Genomic DNA, 13,543 nt, shown 5'->3' on the forward strand with positions numbered 1-13,543 from the left:
TTTAGTTCTTCATGGCAAACTTACTTTCCCTGAGTAAAGTTACTGATGTGGGGGGCAGACAGGTTCAGAGAGGCCCAACTGGGGTCCTTTGCCCTGCCTCCACCCTCCCACCCTGGGGAATTTTGTCTTTAGTTCTAAAAGTGCCCAGAAAACTGTGAGGTGGGGAAGTGGCTGCTTCCCCCCTCTACTGACCATGTACTTGGTCCAGCCCCAGTGTTACAGGATAAATAGAGGGTCTAGAGCAGGCAGTGGGCAGTCAGATGGTATTAGCTGACAGGCTTTACAAGACAACAGCCAGTCTGCCACCTCCCTTCCTGCACGCCAGTGTATCCCACTCTTTGCTCCATTTGGCCAAGACCTGACAAGAGAGGGACCCAGTAATCACCCGAAACGTTTGTGAAACACTTGGGCCCTTCCCTAGTGATTGCTGGAAGGGCTCCTCGACCATGGCTTTTTGCCTTGTGCTGTGGGGAAAGGGGGCCTCTCCTTTGGAGAGGTGCTCAGTCCCAGTGAGACTGGTTTAGGGCCATATTGCTGCCAGCCCTTTGGTTTCCCTGAGCGCGAGGCTCAACATCTCAACTGTCGAGCAACAGGCGGGACGTTTGAGCCCCCGGAACCCCCTAGAACGTTGCTACAAGAAGGGAGAAACGTCAGAATATCGAAACACCGGGAGGTGGATAGGTTGAGGGGGAAGGCTTAGCAGCAAGGGGCCGGGCTAACCATGGCGGAGGGCGGGAATGAGGAGGAGTTCTGCTTCACGGCACTCTATATAAGTGGCCAGTGGCCAGGGACGTGCGTTCACACTGAGGTTCAGCAAGTCTGTCAGAGCGCGGAGGTTCAGCAAGTCTGTCAGACCGCAATGGCGCCTTCCAGGAAGTTCTTCGTTGGGGGCAATTGGAAGATGAACGGGACGAAGAAGTGCCTGGGAGAGCTCATTTGCACGCTGAACGCGGCCAAGGTGCCGGCAGACACCGGTGAGCTCCATTTGGGAGCGGAGGCCGGGGGAGGGGTGGGTGGGTGGTGGATCGGGCGTGGCAGCACCTACTCCCTCCCTATCCCGTGGACCCGGACGCCGGCCTGGGTTCGCCGGCCGTTTGGTGTCCGGGCGGCATAGAGACGTACTGGGGTGGAAAGGCATTTAAATGATGCCCCGGGCCTGTGGGGCAGGAAAGGGCTTCGTGGGTGGGGGCTGGGCGGAAGGTCACCTCCAGGAATGGACTGGGGCTGCACCACCTAGGAGGGAGCCACGGTTAAGAAGCGGAACCAGTGTCCGAGTGGATAATCGGCACGTGCCTCAGAGTATGGGGGAGGAAGCTGAGCTTGCGCGGTCTCATGGTCTCACGGCTACCTGCCCCCTCGGTCTCCAGATCCGTGCGTCTCTGCACGTAGCCCGAAACTCCTCCCCGCGCCGCCGCTAGCTTCGGCCTCTGAGCTGGGGGCTCCTACATCCCTACCCCTCCACAGCCTGGGCCACCCCTGCCTTTCGCCTTAGGGACTGAGCAGGCGCCAAACATGCCGAGCCGTTTGGGAATGAAGAGCTATCCTACAGCTCTCCTCCGCCTGGAAATAGGAAAACACGAGGTCTCTGCGAGCTAGACAACTCCCCCTGCTGCTCACTCACACTGTTCTCCATCCTTCCCCCTCCTACCCACCTAAATCAGAGAACCTTGAGAGTAACCAAAGGGTATTGTCTGCTGATTTATTTCCTAAGGAGCCCAATACAGACTCCAGTACCTGGCCTATTCTCCTGAAGCGAAAAATCCTTGCTGGGTTGGAGAAGTGTGGATGGGCTATTTTAGAAAAGGTTGGCCCCCGGAGAGTGCTGAGTCTAGGAGGTTCCCATTCCCGGAATAGCCTGAGGAAATTAGAGCCACAGCTGTTACAAGAGCAGAGGACAGGGTAAGGGCCTTGGCCTATCATGAGCATTCAGAAGGCTATGGAATTGGTACAGGCCCAGCCGGGGCTGTGCAGTGAACAAAGGTCATCCTTCTGAAGTGAAAAATCGAGGAAAACAGAACCAAGAAAGTGAAGGCGTGAGAGCAAGCCTGGAGAGTAACGGCTTTCTTTGATCTCATTCTCAGAGGTGGTTTGTGCGCCCCCCGCCGCCTACATCGATTTTGTCAGGCAGAAGCTAGATCCCAAGATTGCTGTGGCTGCACAGAACTGCTACAAAGTGAACAGTGGGGCCTTCACTGGGGAGATCAGGTGAGATGGAGGCAGAGAGGGATGTAGAGGGAACCTTCCTTGTGGACCCTTGCTGAACCTTGGTGTTTATGTTTTAGCCCTGGCATGATCAAAGACTTAGGAGCCGAATGGGTAGTGCTAGGGCACTCGGAGAGAAGGCACATCTTTGGGGAGTCCGATGAGGTCAGTAAGCAGAGGAGGAGTTGGGAGATGCTTTCATCCGAGGCGGGTGGCTCACTGTATTTGTTCTTTGCCAGTTGATTGGACAGAAAGTGGCCCATGCCCTATCCGAGGGCCTTGGAGTGATCGCCTGCATTGGGGAGAAGCTAGATGAAAGGGAGGCCGGCACCACCGACAAGGTTGTTTTCGAGCAAACCAAGGCCATCGCAGGTATCTCAGGAGAAAGGGACCTTTGAGCCTAGCAAGGGCCACAGAGATGGGGTGGGGAGGTCAAAAACCCTGCAGCCTACCTGATATGTTGAGCCAGGAAAAGAGAGGGCAACTTGCATAGTCTTTGTCACTTCTGTTTCTGCAGAAGGTGGAAACCCTACCTTCAAAAGCCTCTAGGGGCTGGTGAAATGGCTCTGTGGGTAAGGGTGCTTATTGCCAAGCCTGAGAGCCTATTTGATCCTCCAAACCCACATGGTAGGAGAGAACCAACTCCTGCAAGTTGTCCTCTGTCCTCCGTATGTTTGCCTTAGCGCTCGCGTGAGCACACACACACAAATTGTTTAAAAAAAAAAAATGGGTGGAGAAAAAAAGCCCACCAGGAATTGCAAGCCATTTCTGTTACACCCTAGAGAGCTTAGCTGGGCAGCTCCTTCCTCTTCACAGTTTTCTCCCTGATCTTCACCCTGCAGATAATGTGAAGGACTGGAACAAAGTTGTCCTGGCCTATGAACCTGTATGGGCCATTGGTACTGGCAAGACTGCAACACCTCAACAGGTAACTAATTGCCGAGAAGCCCCATCCCCCCGTCCCCCCCGTCCCCAACTCAACAAAAAAAGTGACTTGCCAAGGATGTTTTCCCTGTCTGGGATTGGAGCCTTGCTATTCTGATCCCAAGACTTTTCCAGAAACTAAACCCTCCATACAAGCACCAATGGGTTGCTTGTTCTCTTTGAATGAACAGGAAAGGTCTTACTTAGTGTACCTCTTCTTTCTAGGCCCAGGAAGTACACGAGAAGCTTCGGGGATGGCTGAAATCCAATGTCTCTGATGCAGTGGCTCAAAGCACCCGAATCATTTATGGAGGTGAGGGGGTTTGGCTCCAGCCAAGGTGGAAGTGGGCTAAGATAGACTGAGGCCCCACAGAGAGGTGGGGCCTCCGTGGACTAATCCTATCCCTGACCAAACCATCTTCCTGTTAATGTTACAGGTTCTGTGACTGGAGCAACCTGCAAAGAGCTGGCAAGCCAGCCTGATGTGGACGGCTTCCTTGTGGGTGGTGCTTCCCTCAAGCCTGAGTTTGTGGACATCATCAATGCCAAATGTTAAACACCAGCATCTTCCCTACCCTCCGCTAGGCCAGGATTAGGTTGCCCAGGAGCTTAGGAACTGCTCCCACAAGTCACATGCTTCTGATGTCATCGCCCCATCTTGTTTGCTAATCCACACTGTACCTTCCTACACCTTTGACACCTCCCTATAAAGGTTGGGACCAGGCCAATCCCTTTACCACTTACAATGAATGAAATAATGTCACCTATTTCACCAAAGTGGCTTCCTGGCTGGCGGAGCGGAAGAAGCGCAACTGACTGTCCCTTCAGGTCCTCACCAGGGCAGGAGAGTAAAACCACCTTCCTTTTCCTTCTCAGTGTACACTTAGGCCAACGTCCTCTTGCTCTGAGAGGCCAGGGGTGTCCCATCTCCCACAATGCCGAAGCCCTAGTACTGTGTTTGTGAACCATCTTACATGTAAAGGAAATAAACACCTGGCCCCAAGCTTTGTAGTTTGTCATCTTCATTGCATGTTTTCACGGGGAAAGTGGCATAACAAAAACAAAACAGGCTGTGACAATACATCTCAGTTTTTACTTGAAAAACATCTTTTGCACCAGGCTGCCACAGCCTTTAATTTCACTTCCACGTCTCGCCCCTCTATAAGGGTTAGTGAAGGGGTCCAGCCTCTTCTCCCCTCAGCTTCACTGGTTTTGTCTAGGCCAATCGATGGTGCCTCTCCACCTGTCCCCACGGTACTGAGGATGACCAGGTGCCTGTACCATCTGGTGCTTCAGGGTCATTTGTAGAGCAGGTAGCGCTTCATGGCAGGGGGCAAAGGCAGAGTGGATATTTGGCCAAGCCGGGTATCTCCCAGCGCATGGCGCACACACAGACGACTCAGATGCAGAAGGGATTGTGGTTCCTCGGCTGAGAGAAAAGGAAGGCAAGGTCAGTAGAGGCACAACTCCAGCCAGACATCCTCAAACTCAGGCTCCCCAATTCTTTTCCTCCAATTCTGCCTCCATCTGCCTCACAGCTCAGGGAGATCTAAGGCTCAGAATTTCTGCATCACACATCCAGTTAAGGCCCGGGAGCGAAGCTAGAGCCAAAGCCATCTAAGTGGCAAGCCAAAGTGATATGAAGCCCCCTTTCCTGTGGGCCAAGCATGAGTTTCCATCCCAAACCATTTGCCCAGAGTGGTAATTCTCTCCCCACACCTACTCCAGGTCTCACCTCTTCTTTGGCCCATGTAGCGGATGCGGACCTGGCACTGGCCCCAAACAGCGCTTACACAGGGATAGAGGGTCCTGCCCTTCAGTCCACGGAAGGCCGGTCCCAGGTAGGTGCCCCCAACAGAGTAGCCCAGAGTCCCCTCCTCCATGTCGAGAACCACCAACAGTCTCTCTGGCACCACTAGCTGCTCACCCTGAGGTCCAGCTGGGTACTGGGGGGCCTCAATGCCCTTACTCTGATGATACAATTTTCCCCGCCCAATATCCCAGCCCCAGGACTCGCTGTTGCTGCCCAAAAGCGCCGCATAGTGGTCGACCTGCAGCGGGGCGAGGGCGGTGGCCACGCCCACCACGGCGTGTGTGCCCCTCTGCTCCAGGGGCCAGCTGATCTCCCAGGCATGCAGGCCCCTCGAGTAACCCCTCTTTCCCCGGACTCCATCAGTGCTTTGGGCCACGGGGCGCCGCTCAAAGCACAGCCCCCCTTCCTTGACGTCGATGTTCTCGGAGCAATCCTTGGGGTTCCAGCCGTGGTGTCGCTGGGCCCCTAGGTCAGGAGGGGGAGCAGACAGGAGCTCCTCCAGGCCCTCGGGAGGAGAGAAGTCAGGGTACAGAGCCTGCGAGGTGGGGGTGCTGCTGCTGCCCCTTGCAAGGGCCGTCTGGCCCATGAGGTGAGCAGCCGGGGGGGACCCTCCAAGCGGGCTTGCTGGGGAGTCTCTCTTCTGAAAGTTGGACTCCCGATCGTGCCCTGGAGCGGTGTGGGGAGAGAAGGGACTGTGAGGCGCAGCATCTTCCCCTAGCGCCTCCGTCATCCCTTCACCCGGGTGTGACCACCAGCCTGCTCTTGGTCCCCCAACCCTGCTTTCTCCCCATCTGCGCCGGGCTCCCCCCACCCAAGTTTCTCCCTAGTTCACCCCCCCGCCCCAGACTTCACCATGGACCGTCGCCCTTGCCGTCCCTAACGCTCGCCCTCTCCCCCGCACCTCGCTGGGCTCGCCAGCCGGCAGGGACCTCGGCCGAAGCCCGGCTAGACAGGGGTAGGCTGGGCGAGCGCTCGCGCCCCTGGCCCGCGACTGCTTCCGGCTCCAGCGGGGATGCAGGACGCCGGCCCGCGCCCCGCCCCCGGCCCGGCCCGCCCCCGACCCGGCCCCGCCCCCAGGCTCTTAGGTGGTTGACCCTCACGTCACCGCCCAGACCACGCCCGCCACGCCACGCCACGCCCCCCGCGGGAACCTCACTGGCTGCAAGGAATCGAGGCAAAGAATCTGCGGTGACGCCAGTCGTGGACGGGCGCGCGTGTTTTGTGGAGCCCACTCTGGGCGGGCGGGCAGCCCTCTTGTCCCCTCCCAGGACTCGATCTTCCCCGTCGTGGGGCTCCTCCCCCCCGCAGTTAACCTTTGCGATGCCACCTGACAGCTGTGTGCCCCGCCCCAGCCCCTCCCCCGCGTCCGCGGCTGGAATTAACCCTTTGATGACATCATCGCCTTGGATTCTCTGGGGAGCGTGTTCTCCACTGGAGACCTTTGTGCTGCCTGGGCGAGTCATCCCCCAGGCCCTTTGGGGCAGAGAGGCATTGACACCCTTCCGGAACTACTGCTCCCATTCCGTAGAACGTAGGGGCTATGTTTGCCCCCTGAGTTTCCTATGTTGCTGAAGCGGTAGCCGGTCATCCTCCTGCCCCAGCCTCCTTCGGTAATGAGACTGCTTAGTGGGTGTGCTTCAAGGGTTACTTTTGAGTGAACGGAGATCACTAGCTGCATTATCGTGGGGGGAGGTTGCCGTTGACATTTGACCTCCTCAAATGTCTATTGATAACAATTCAAATATCCCATAATGCTACAGGTAATTTTAACTTTTGTTCCCGACGGTGGCTCACTCTGTAGCCTTGACTGGCTTAGAACGGCCTGGGCATTGGTCGGCCTGCCTCTACCTCCTAAATTTTGTAATTAAAGGAGTATTCCACCGTGCCCGGCCTGTTTCTAACTTCTTGTTTGTTTGTTTGGGTTTGAAAAGGTGTCGTGTTGCCCATCCTAGGACAAAATTGGCTATGTAGCCAAGAGCAGGCCTTGAATTCCTGCTCCTCTTAGCTCGGCTTCACGCACTAGGATTATAGGGGTATGAGTCACATCATGGCTAATTTTAACTTTTTAAAATTCAGATGTGGGCCTGCTGAGATGGCTCAGTAGTTAAGAGCACTGGTTGCTTTTAGTTCATGTTCCGGCACCCATATGGCAGCTCACGACCATCTAGTTCCAGGGAGTTTAATGCTTTCTTCTGACTTCTGCACAAATGCGGCACAGACACATTCATGGAAAACAAATAATATACATGTAAAATAAAGTTTGGATTGTTTGTTTGTTTGTTTGTTTGTTTCAAGAAAGGGTTTCTCTGTGTAGCCCTGACTGTCCTGGAACTTGCTTTGTAGACCACGCTGGCCTTGAACTCAGAGATTTGCCTGCCTCTGCTTCCCAAGTGCTGGTGTATGCCAGCAGGCAAAACAAAATAATCTTTTTAAAAACAGGTTTGGATGTAATAATATGCTACCCTAAGTTGCCCTATTATATGTGATTGTTTCTTTTTGGGTGCTAGAAATTAAATTGAAGTCCTATATACTAAGCAAGCATTGCTTTACCATTGAGATATACCTCCAGTGTTACTCAGTGAATTCTGTGTGTGTGCACATACTTGCTTGACCACCACCAAAAGGGTAAAAATAAAAACAAAAACTTTGCTGGCATTGCAGAATACTTTTTCTTACTCTTTCCCTGATACTCCAAAGGGTATGACATCCATGAACATAATTTAAAAATCTTTTTTGAAGGGGAATCAGGATTTGTAGCTCTGTAGAACGCACTGCCAATGGGTCTGGAAGAAGATGAAAGGTCATTAGTTGCTTTCCAACCAAGGCTTAAAGTTTCTAGTTGGGAAACAGAAACACAGTTGGGCATTTTCCCCTGGAAGATACCTCATTCTGGAAGACAGTGCTTTTGCCAGTGACACTAATGAACTAGGTGCATTTGTTGCCCCTTCCCCCAGACACAGCCTTATTCATAGTCTGCATGTTTTGCAGGTTGAAGTCATTTCTAAAACTGTGAGTCCATCCTTGGCTAGTCTTGAACTCCTTCCATCAAAAGGCTATCTCCTCTAGTAGGAGGTTTGAATTGCAACTTAAGACAGAACCTTAAGAGGGAAAAAAACTCACTTTCTGAGTGCATGCAGGCATGTATGTCTGTGTAACATGCCCTTTCTCGGCGTCCAAGGAAGCCAGAGAAGGACACATAAGCCTCTGGAACTGGAGTTACAGTTTCGAACTACTGTGTGGGTGCTAGAACCAAACACTGGCCTCTGCAAGAATGCCAAGGGCTCTTGCAGATGGTTTAATCTTGGAGCCACCTCTCCAGCCTGAAGACAAAACCTCCCGTTTTGTTTCATTCTGTTAGTCCTGGGGGATCTATCCATAGCCTCATGCCCATACTCTACTACTGAGCCACAGGCTCACCCTGAATCAGAGTGCGTTCTTGACTTTTATGTAGCCTCGTATGCACTGCTGAGCATTTCTGGTTCGTGTCTTCCAGCAATAGATGCCATAAATCTTAACGGCTTTGGATTTTGGTTGGTTTGGGTTTCAGTGTTGTTTGCTTTGTAAAATTACATTTATTTTTGTGTGAATGTGACTCTGTGTAACACAGTTGGCAGTGTGTGTGGAGGTCACAGGACGACTTTCAGGCATCTGTTCTCTGCTTCCACATGTGAGTCCCAGAGGCCTTTACCAAGTGAACCATCGTGTGTGTGTGTGTGTGTGTGTGTGTGTGTGTGTGTGTGTGTGTTAATGTATATTGGTGTCAAATTCTGCCCAATTATTCAGACCATTGTTGAGTTCGTTCATGTTCAATATGTCTGTTATAAAACTGGACCTTCTTTTATTCTCACAACAAATGATTCCACTTTTCACAGACTCATATAGAAGGTTTAGACACGTTTAACTTGGGGACCAGGACATCTGCTGAGAGACTGTCTTCTACACAGGACAGGGAATCGGCAACAATGAAATCTCAACAACACAGTTGCCTAAGCAAGGCCTGAACAATGACAACACTACCTGACATGCCAAGGAGGAAGAGGAAAAATCTTCCAGGACCCCACCCCTGGATGAAGAGCTAAAGGCAATTAATGGCTGCTGAAAGAGAATCGGTCTTCCCCAGGAATGAGCCCCTCTACTTGGTTATCCAATACCAAGTGGTCAGTTCTAAAAACAATACATACGAGTAACACTAAATGAACTCAGCAGGTTGTATTTATGTGTTTATATATATCAACAATTAAAAACAAATAGTATTACGTAACATGTAAAACAAAACAGAAAGGCTCAAACCTGAAAGGGAAGCCTATTTTCCAAACTCACCAATGAGGATGAAATAGCAACTGGGCTGAGGTTGAGAAACCTAGATTACTGGCCGCCCTCAGGCTCCGCCTCCGGGTCTGGCCCCGCCCCGGCCCCTGGTGCTAGTCCGGTAACCAGGGCAACGCACTGGCAGGATGGGGGTGGGAAAGCTGACTCACTCGGGCTGATGGTCACGTGCGTGGGCGCATAGTGTGCGCTCAGGCGGCCTGGGGGTCTGAGCCAGCTCCAGTAGTCTGCTGCCTCCATCCCTCCCTTTCACTGCAGCTCACGCATAGGGCGTTAACACTCAGGTCTGGAATGTTCCACCGGAGGAAACCTGGGTGGGGAGGGGTTGAAAGCTAGGGAAGGCATTTTGGAGGAGAGCTGACCAAAGAAAGCCAGAGAGATGAGCAAGGGTTAAGAATAAGCCTGGTGTGGTGCCGCAAGCCTGTAATCTTCGCTGTTTGGATGATCAGAAGGGTGATGGAGAGCTTGAAGCCAGCCTGGGATATATACCTAGACCTTAGCTAAAAACAAAACAGAGCCATTCAAGGTGGCACACATCTTTAGTCCCAGCACTGGAGAGGCAGGTGAATTTCTGTGAGTTCGAGACCAGGGCCAGTTCCAGGACGGCCAGGGCTGCACAGAGAAACCTTATCTTGAAAAAACAAAATGTAAATTCAAACAGAATCATACAGAAGAATTTTAACTGCAAGCTGGAGAAAGCTTGGATGTAGGGAGAGGACCCAGGGCGGTAAAAGGAAGGGACATTTAGAAGGCCTTCACTGAGGCTTCCTTACCCCAAGTTTGTTTTGAAGAGTGCTGTGGCAGCCGGGATAAAATGTTTCCTGGTTTTTCATCTGCTGACCTTCCTGCTGTAAGGACTCTCCAAAGACAAAAATCATCTTTTTTGTCCACCGGTCTTTAGTAGGAAACTGCTCCGTTTGTGTTAGATTCTCAGTACAGTTGGTGGGGTAGAACAGTGGGAGGGGCTTGCCTAGCATATTCTAGACCCTGGATTTGATTCCTGGAACTGGGGGGAAAAAACTCCCCAGGAGTAACAATGGGGAAACGATTGGTTTAAGGATATAAAACCGCAGTTGGACAAGAGGCATGGACTCTGTGATGTCTTGAGGTCTACTGAAAGCATGATAAATATGGTTGATAACAATATGCTATATTTTAAAAGTTGTGAGATAGTATACTTTAAGTGTTCTCAAAACAAAAATGATGAATATGTGTGATATAACATGTTAATTGGTTTAATTTAGCCATGCCATTGTGAACATACTGTATTATGTATCATAATTGTGCATGACTTTATTTAGCTAAATAAATGAATAAAAAAAAAACTCCCCAGGAGAAGGTCTCAGGAGACCCCCACCTTCCTTGAGAATTTATAGGCAGTTAATGCTGGGAAAGGGAGAAAGGTGTCTTCTATGGTGTAGACCTTATAAATTGCCAATGCCCCTTTAAGAATCCCACACACATACTCCTATATGTAACCCTAAGGAAAAATAGTTGTGAAGCATAAAGAAACACACCTATTACAATAGCCGTACCCGCTTAAGCTCTGCCAACTCTACCAAGATTAGTCACCAAAAACCTTAATTTATCCAATAAAATGCTTTGTAATCTTAGCACTGAAGAGTCGTAGGCAAGGGAACCAAGATTGAGCCTGGGGTAGCCGGTCTCAAACCAGGGATGAGTGAAGTGATTACACTTTTCTTCTACCGGACAGTTCTTCAGGGCCTCGATTTCCTTCCGACTAGAATACATTGTAGGCTTGCCATTTCATCACCGTTCATCAGTGTTTCTCCAAGAAGAGGTAGGAGCGGCTTGTTAGAAAGAGCACAACCAAATCGAAGGGAGGGTTTGCAATGATTACTTTAAAAAAATAAATTATTCCGCATACGGTGTTCTGTCTGCATGTATGCCTGCAGGCCAGAAGAGGGCGCCAGATCTCATTACAGACGGCTGTGGGTTACCATGTGGATGCTGGGAATTGAACTCAGGACCTCTGGAAGAGCAGCCAGTGCACCTGCTCGCATACTTGATACCCTTACAAAAATACACACAAGAAATTGACATGCTTCTTCTAAGGGCTTCTGCTTCTGGGCTTGTGAAGTGCCACCACCTCACTGTGTCCACACTCGAGGCCTCAGAGGCCCCGGACATTGTTTACTCCTGTCCCTAGTATCAGTCTGTGTCCTTATTTCTTTCAATGAAAAGGGAGAAAAGGATGAAGCCTGGCACCAACCAGTGGAGGAATTGTTTCCCAGGGAGATGTCAGCCTTTCTGCCAAGTTGCCACATCACCTTGCAGGAGCATCTGAGCAAAGACATTATTTTGACCATGAATACTTAGTGTTCTCTCTTTAATCCTCTTGTCAGGACCGCAAAGATTAACCTGGACCTCTGTATTACTCTTCCCAATGTGGCAACATTGAAATAAAGCTTTCTCTGCTCTTTCTTCATTATTACTGAGGATGGGTGGTAAGAGTCCAGCCTGCTAGAGCAACCAGGGCCCCAACTAGCAATAATAACTTTACTATAATCTCCATTTTGTTGAGACAGGGTTTCTCTGTGTAGCCCTGGCTGTCCTGGAACTCGCTCTGTAGACCAGGCTGGCCTTGAACTCACAGAGATCCACTACCTCTGCCTCCTAAGTGCTGGGATTAGAGGCGTGCGCCACCACCTCCCAGCTTATCGTCTGTGTTTTTTGAGGTGATTTGATTGTTTCTATATAGTGGAAATGCGGTCACAGTGTGTTATTGGATATTCTCCCCTCTCCATGTTCAGTTACAGTTTTGAACTAGCCATTTTACACCACACACACAAACTGGAAAGTGCTTAAAAACAGGCTTCTGTTCTTTTTGTGGAATCTGATGTTAGACTTTGTCTTAGTTACTGTTCTATTGCCGCGCAGATGCCATGACCGAAGCAACTTGCAGAAGAAAGCATTTAACTGTGGACTCAGGCTTCCAGAGGGCTGTGAACATGGCAGCAGGCAGGCAGGCACTGAAGCAGAAACTAGAGAGTTTACATCTTGATCCTCAAGTACAAGTCCACAGCAGGCAGGACAGAAAGAGGTAACTGGGAATAATATAAACTTTTAAACCTCAAAAGTCCACCCCAATGATGTATCTCCTCCAACAAACCACACCTCCTACTTGTCAAACAATTCCACCAACTAGGACCAAGCATTCACAGTGCATAAGCCTATGGGGGCCAGTCTCATTCAGCCCTTCACAGCCTTTGTTTATCTACTTATAAACAGGTTCTGACTGCATAGTACAGACTAGCCTAAAACTATTAATTAATTTGTTAATTAAATTTGGAGATTTTTGACCAGTGTAGAGTAGCTTCAGACTATTTAATTAATTAATTAAGTTTGGGGATTTTGAGATAGAGTCTTTCTACATAGCCCTGGATGTCCTAGAACTTCACTATATAGACCAGGCCATCCTTGAACTCAGAGAGATCTGCCTGCCTCTGCCTCTCAGATGCTGGGATCAAAGGTGTGTGCCACCATGCCCAGCTCTCTTAAATTATTTTTGTAAGGGGGTTGAAAGAGAATGACTTGACAGTGAAGAGTACTTGTTGCTCTTGTCAAAGTGCTTGGGGTACCATTCCCAGCATCCATGTGACGGCTCACAACCATCTATAACTGCAGTTCCAGGGGATCTGACACCCTCTTCTGACCTCCTCAGGCACCAAGCACACAGGCATACTATAGGCAAAATGCACATAAAAGAAATAGTTAATATATGTATATATTTAAACAAAACATTTTTAAAGATTTATTGTTTTTTGTTTTGTTTTTGTTTTTGTTTTTTGTTTTTTTGAGACAGGGTTTTTTTTGTGTGTGTGTGTGTGTGTGTGTGGTTTTTTCGAGACAGGGTTTCTCTGTGTAGCTCTGGAGCCTATCCTGGCACTCGCTCTGGAGACCAGGCTGGCCTCGAACTCACAGAGATCCGCCTGCCTCTGCTTCCTGAGTGCTGGGATTAAAGGAGTGCGCCACCAACGCCCGGCTGATTTATTGTTTTTCATTACATGTATGTGTGTGTTTGCAAGTGCTCTTCAGGCCAGAGGCATGGATCCCTGAAGCTGGAGTTACAAGAAGTTGTGAGTCACCTGACATGGGTGCTGGGGATCAAACTTGGTTCTGAAGAGCAGTTACATGCTCTTAATCTCTGGGCCATGCTTCCAGCCCATAAACTCATAAATTTGAGACAGGGCCTTGCTGTGTAGCTCTGTCTGACCAAATACTATATATAGTCCAGTCTGACCTACATTGTATAGT

General features: G+C 50.3%; 2 protein-coding genes across 3 annotated transcripts; one reads left to right on the forward strand and one right to left on the reverse strand.

The window, feature by feature from the left end:
- The first annotated feature begins 783 nt into the window (after window positions 1-783).
- Tpi1 (triosephosphate isomerase 1) lies at window positions 784-4,129 on the forward strand. The gene is made up of 7 exons (XM_027428259.2): window positions 784-974; window positions 2,082-2,205; window positions 2,283-2,367; window positions 2,442-2,574; window positions 3,045-3,130; window positions 3,352-3,439; window positions 3,564-4,129. The coding sequence occupies exons 1-7, from the start codon at window positions 860-862 to the stop codon at window positions 3,680-3,682; spliced, it is 750 nt and encodes a 249-aa protein (XP_027284060.1). The 5' UTR covers window positions 784-859; the 3' UTR covers window positions 3,683-4,129.
- A 70-nt stretch (window positions 4,130-4,199) lies between these two features.
- Window positions 4,200-5,961, reverse strand: Spsb2 (splA/ryanodine receptor domain and SOCS box containing 2). 2 transcript variants are annotated; one of them, XM_027428260.2, is made up of 3 exons: window positions 5,841-5,961; window positions 4,862-5,605; window positions 4,200-4,555 (listed from the first exon to the last, which is right to left on the reverse strand). In XM_027428260.2, the coding sequence occupies exons 2-3, from the start codon at window positions 5,523-5,525 to the stop codon at window positions 4,425-4,427; spliced, it is 795 nt and encodes a 264-aa protein (XP_027284061.1). In that variant the 5' UTR covers window positions 5,526-5,605; window positions 5,841-5,961; the 3' UTR covers window positions 4,200-4,424. The 2 variants fall into 2 exon arrangements, with proteins under 2 accessions (XP_027284061.1, XP_027284062.1); XM_027428261.2 differs by having other exon boundaries at window positions 5,792-5,940.
- Between the last annotated feature and the right edge of the window lie 7,582 nt (window positions 5,962-13,543).

Source organism: Cricetulus griseus, chromosome 8 (genome assembly GCF_003668045.3).
Source record: "Cricetulus griseus strain 17A/GY chromosome 8, alternate assembly CriGri-PICRH-1.0, whole genome shotgun sequence".
In the NCBI taxonomy this organism is placed as follows: Eukaryota; Metazoa; Chordata; class Mammalia; order Rodentia; family Cricetidae; genus Cricetulus; species Cricetulus griseus.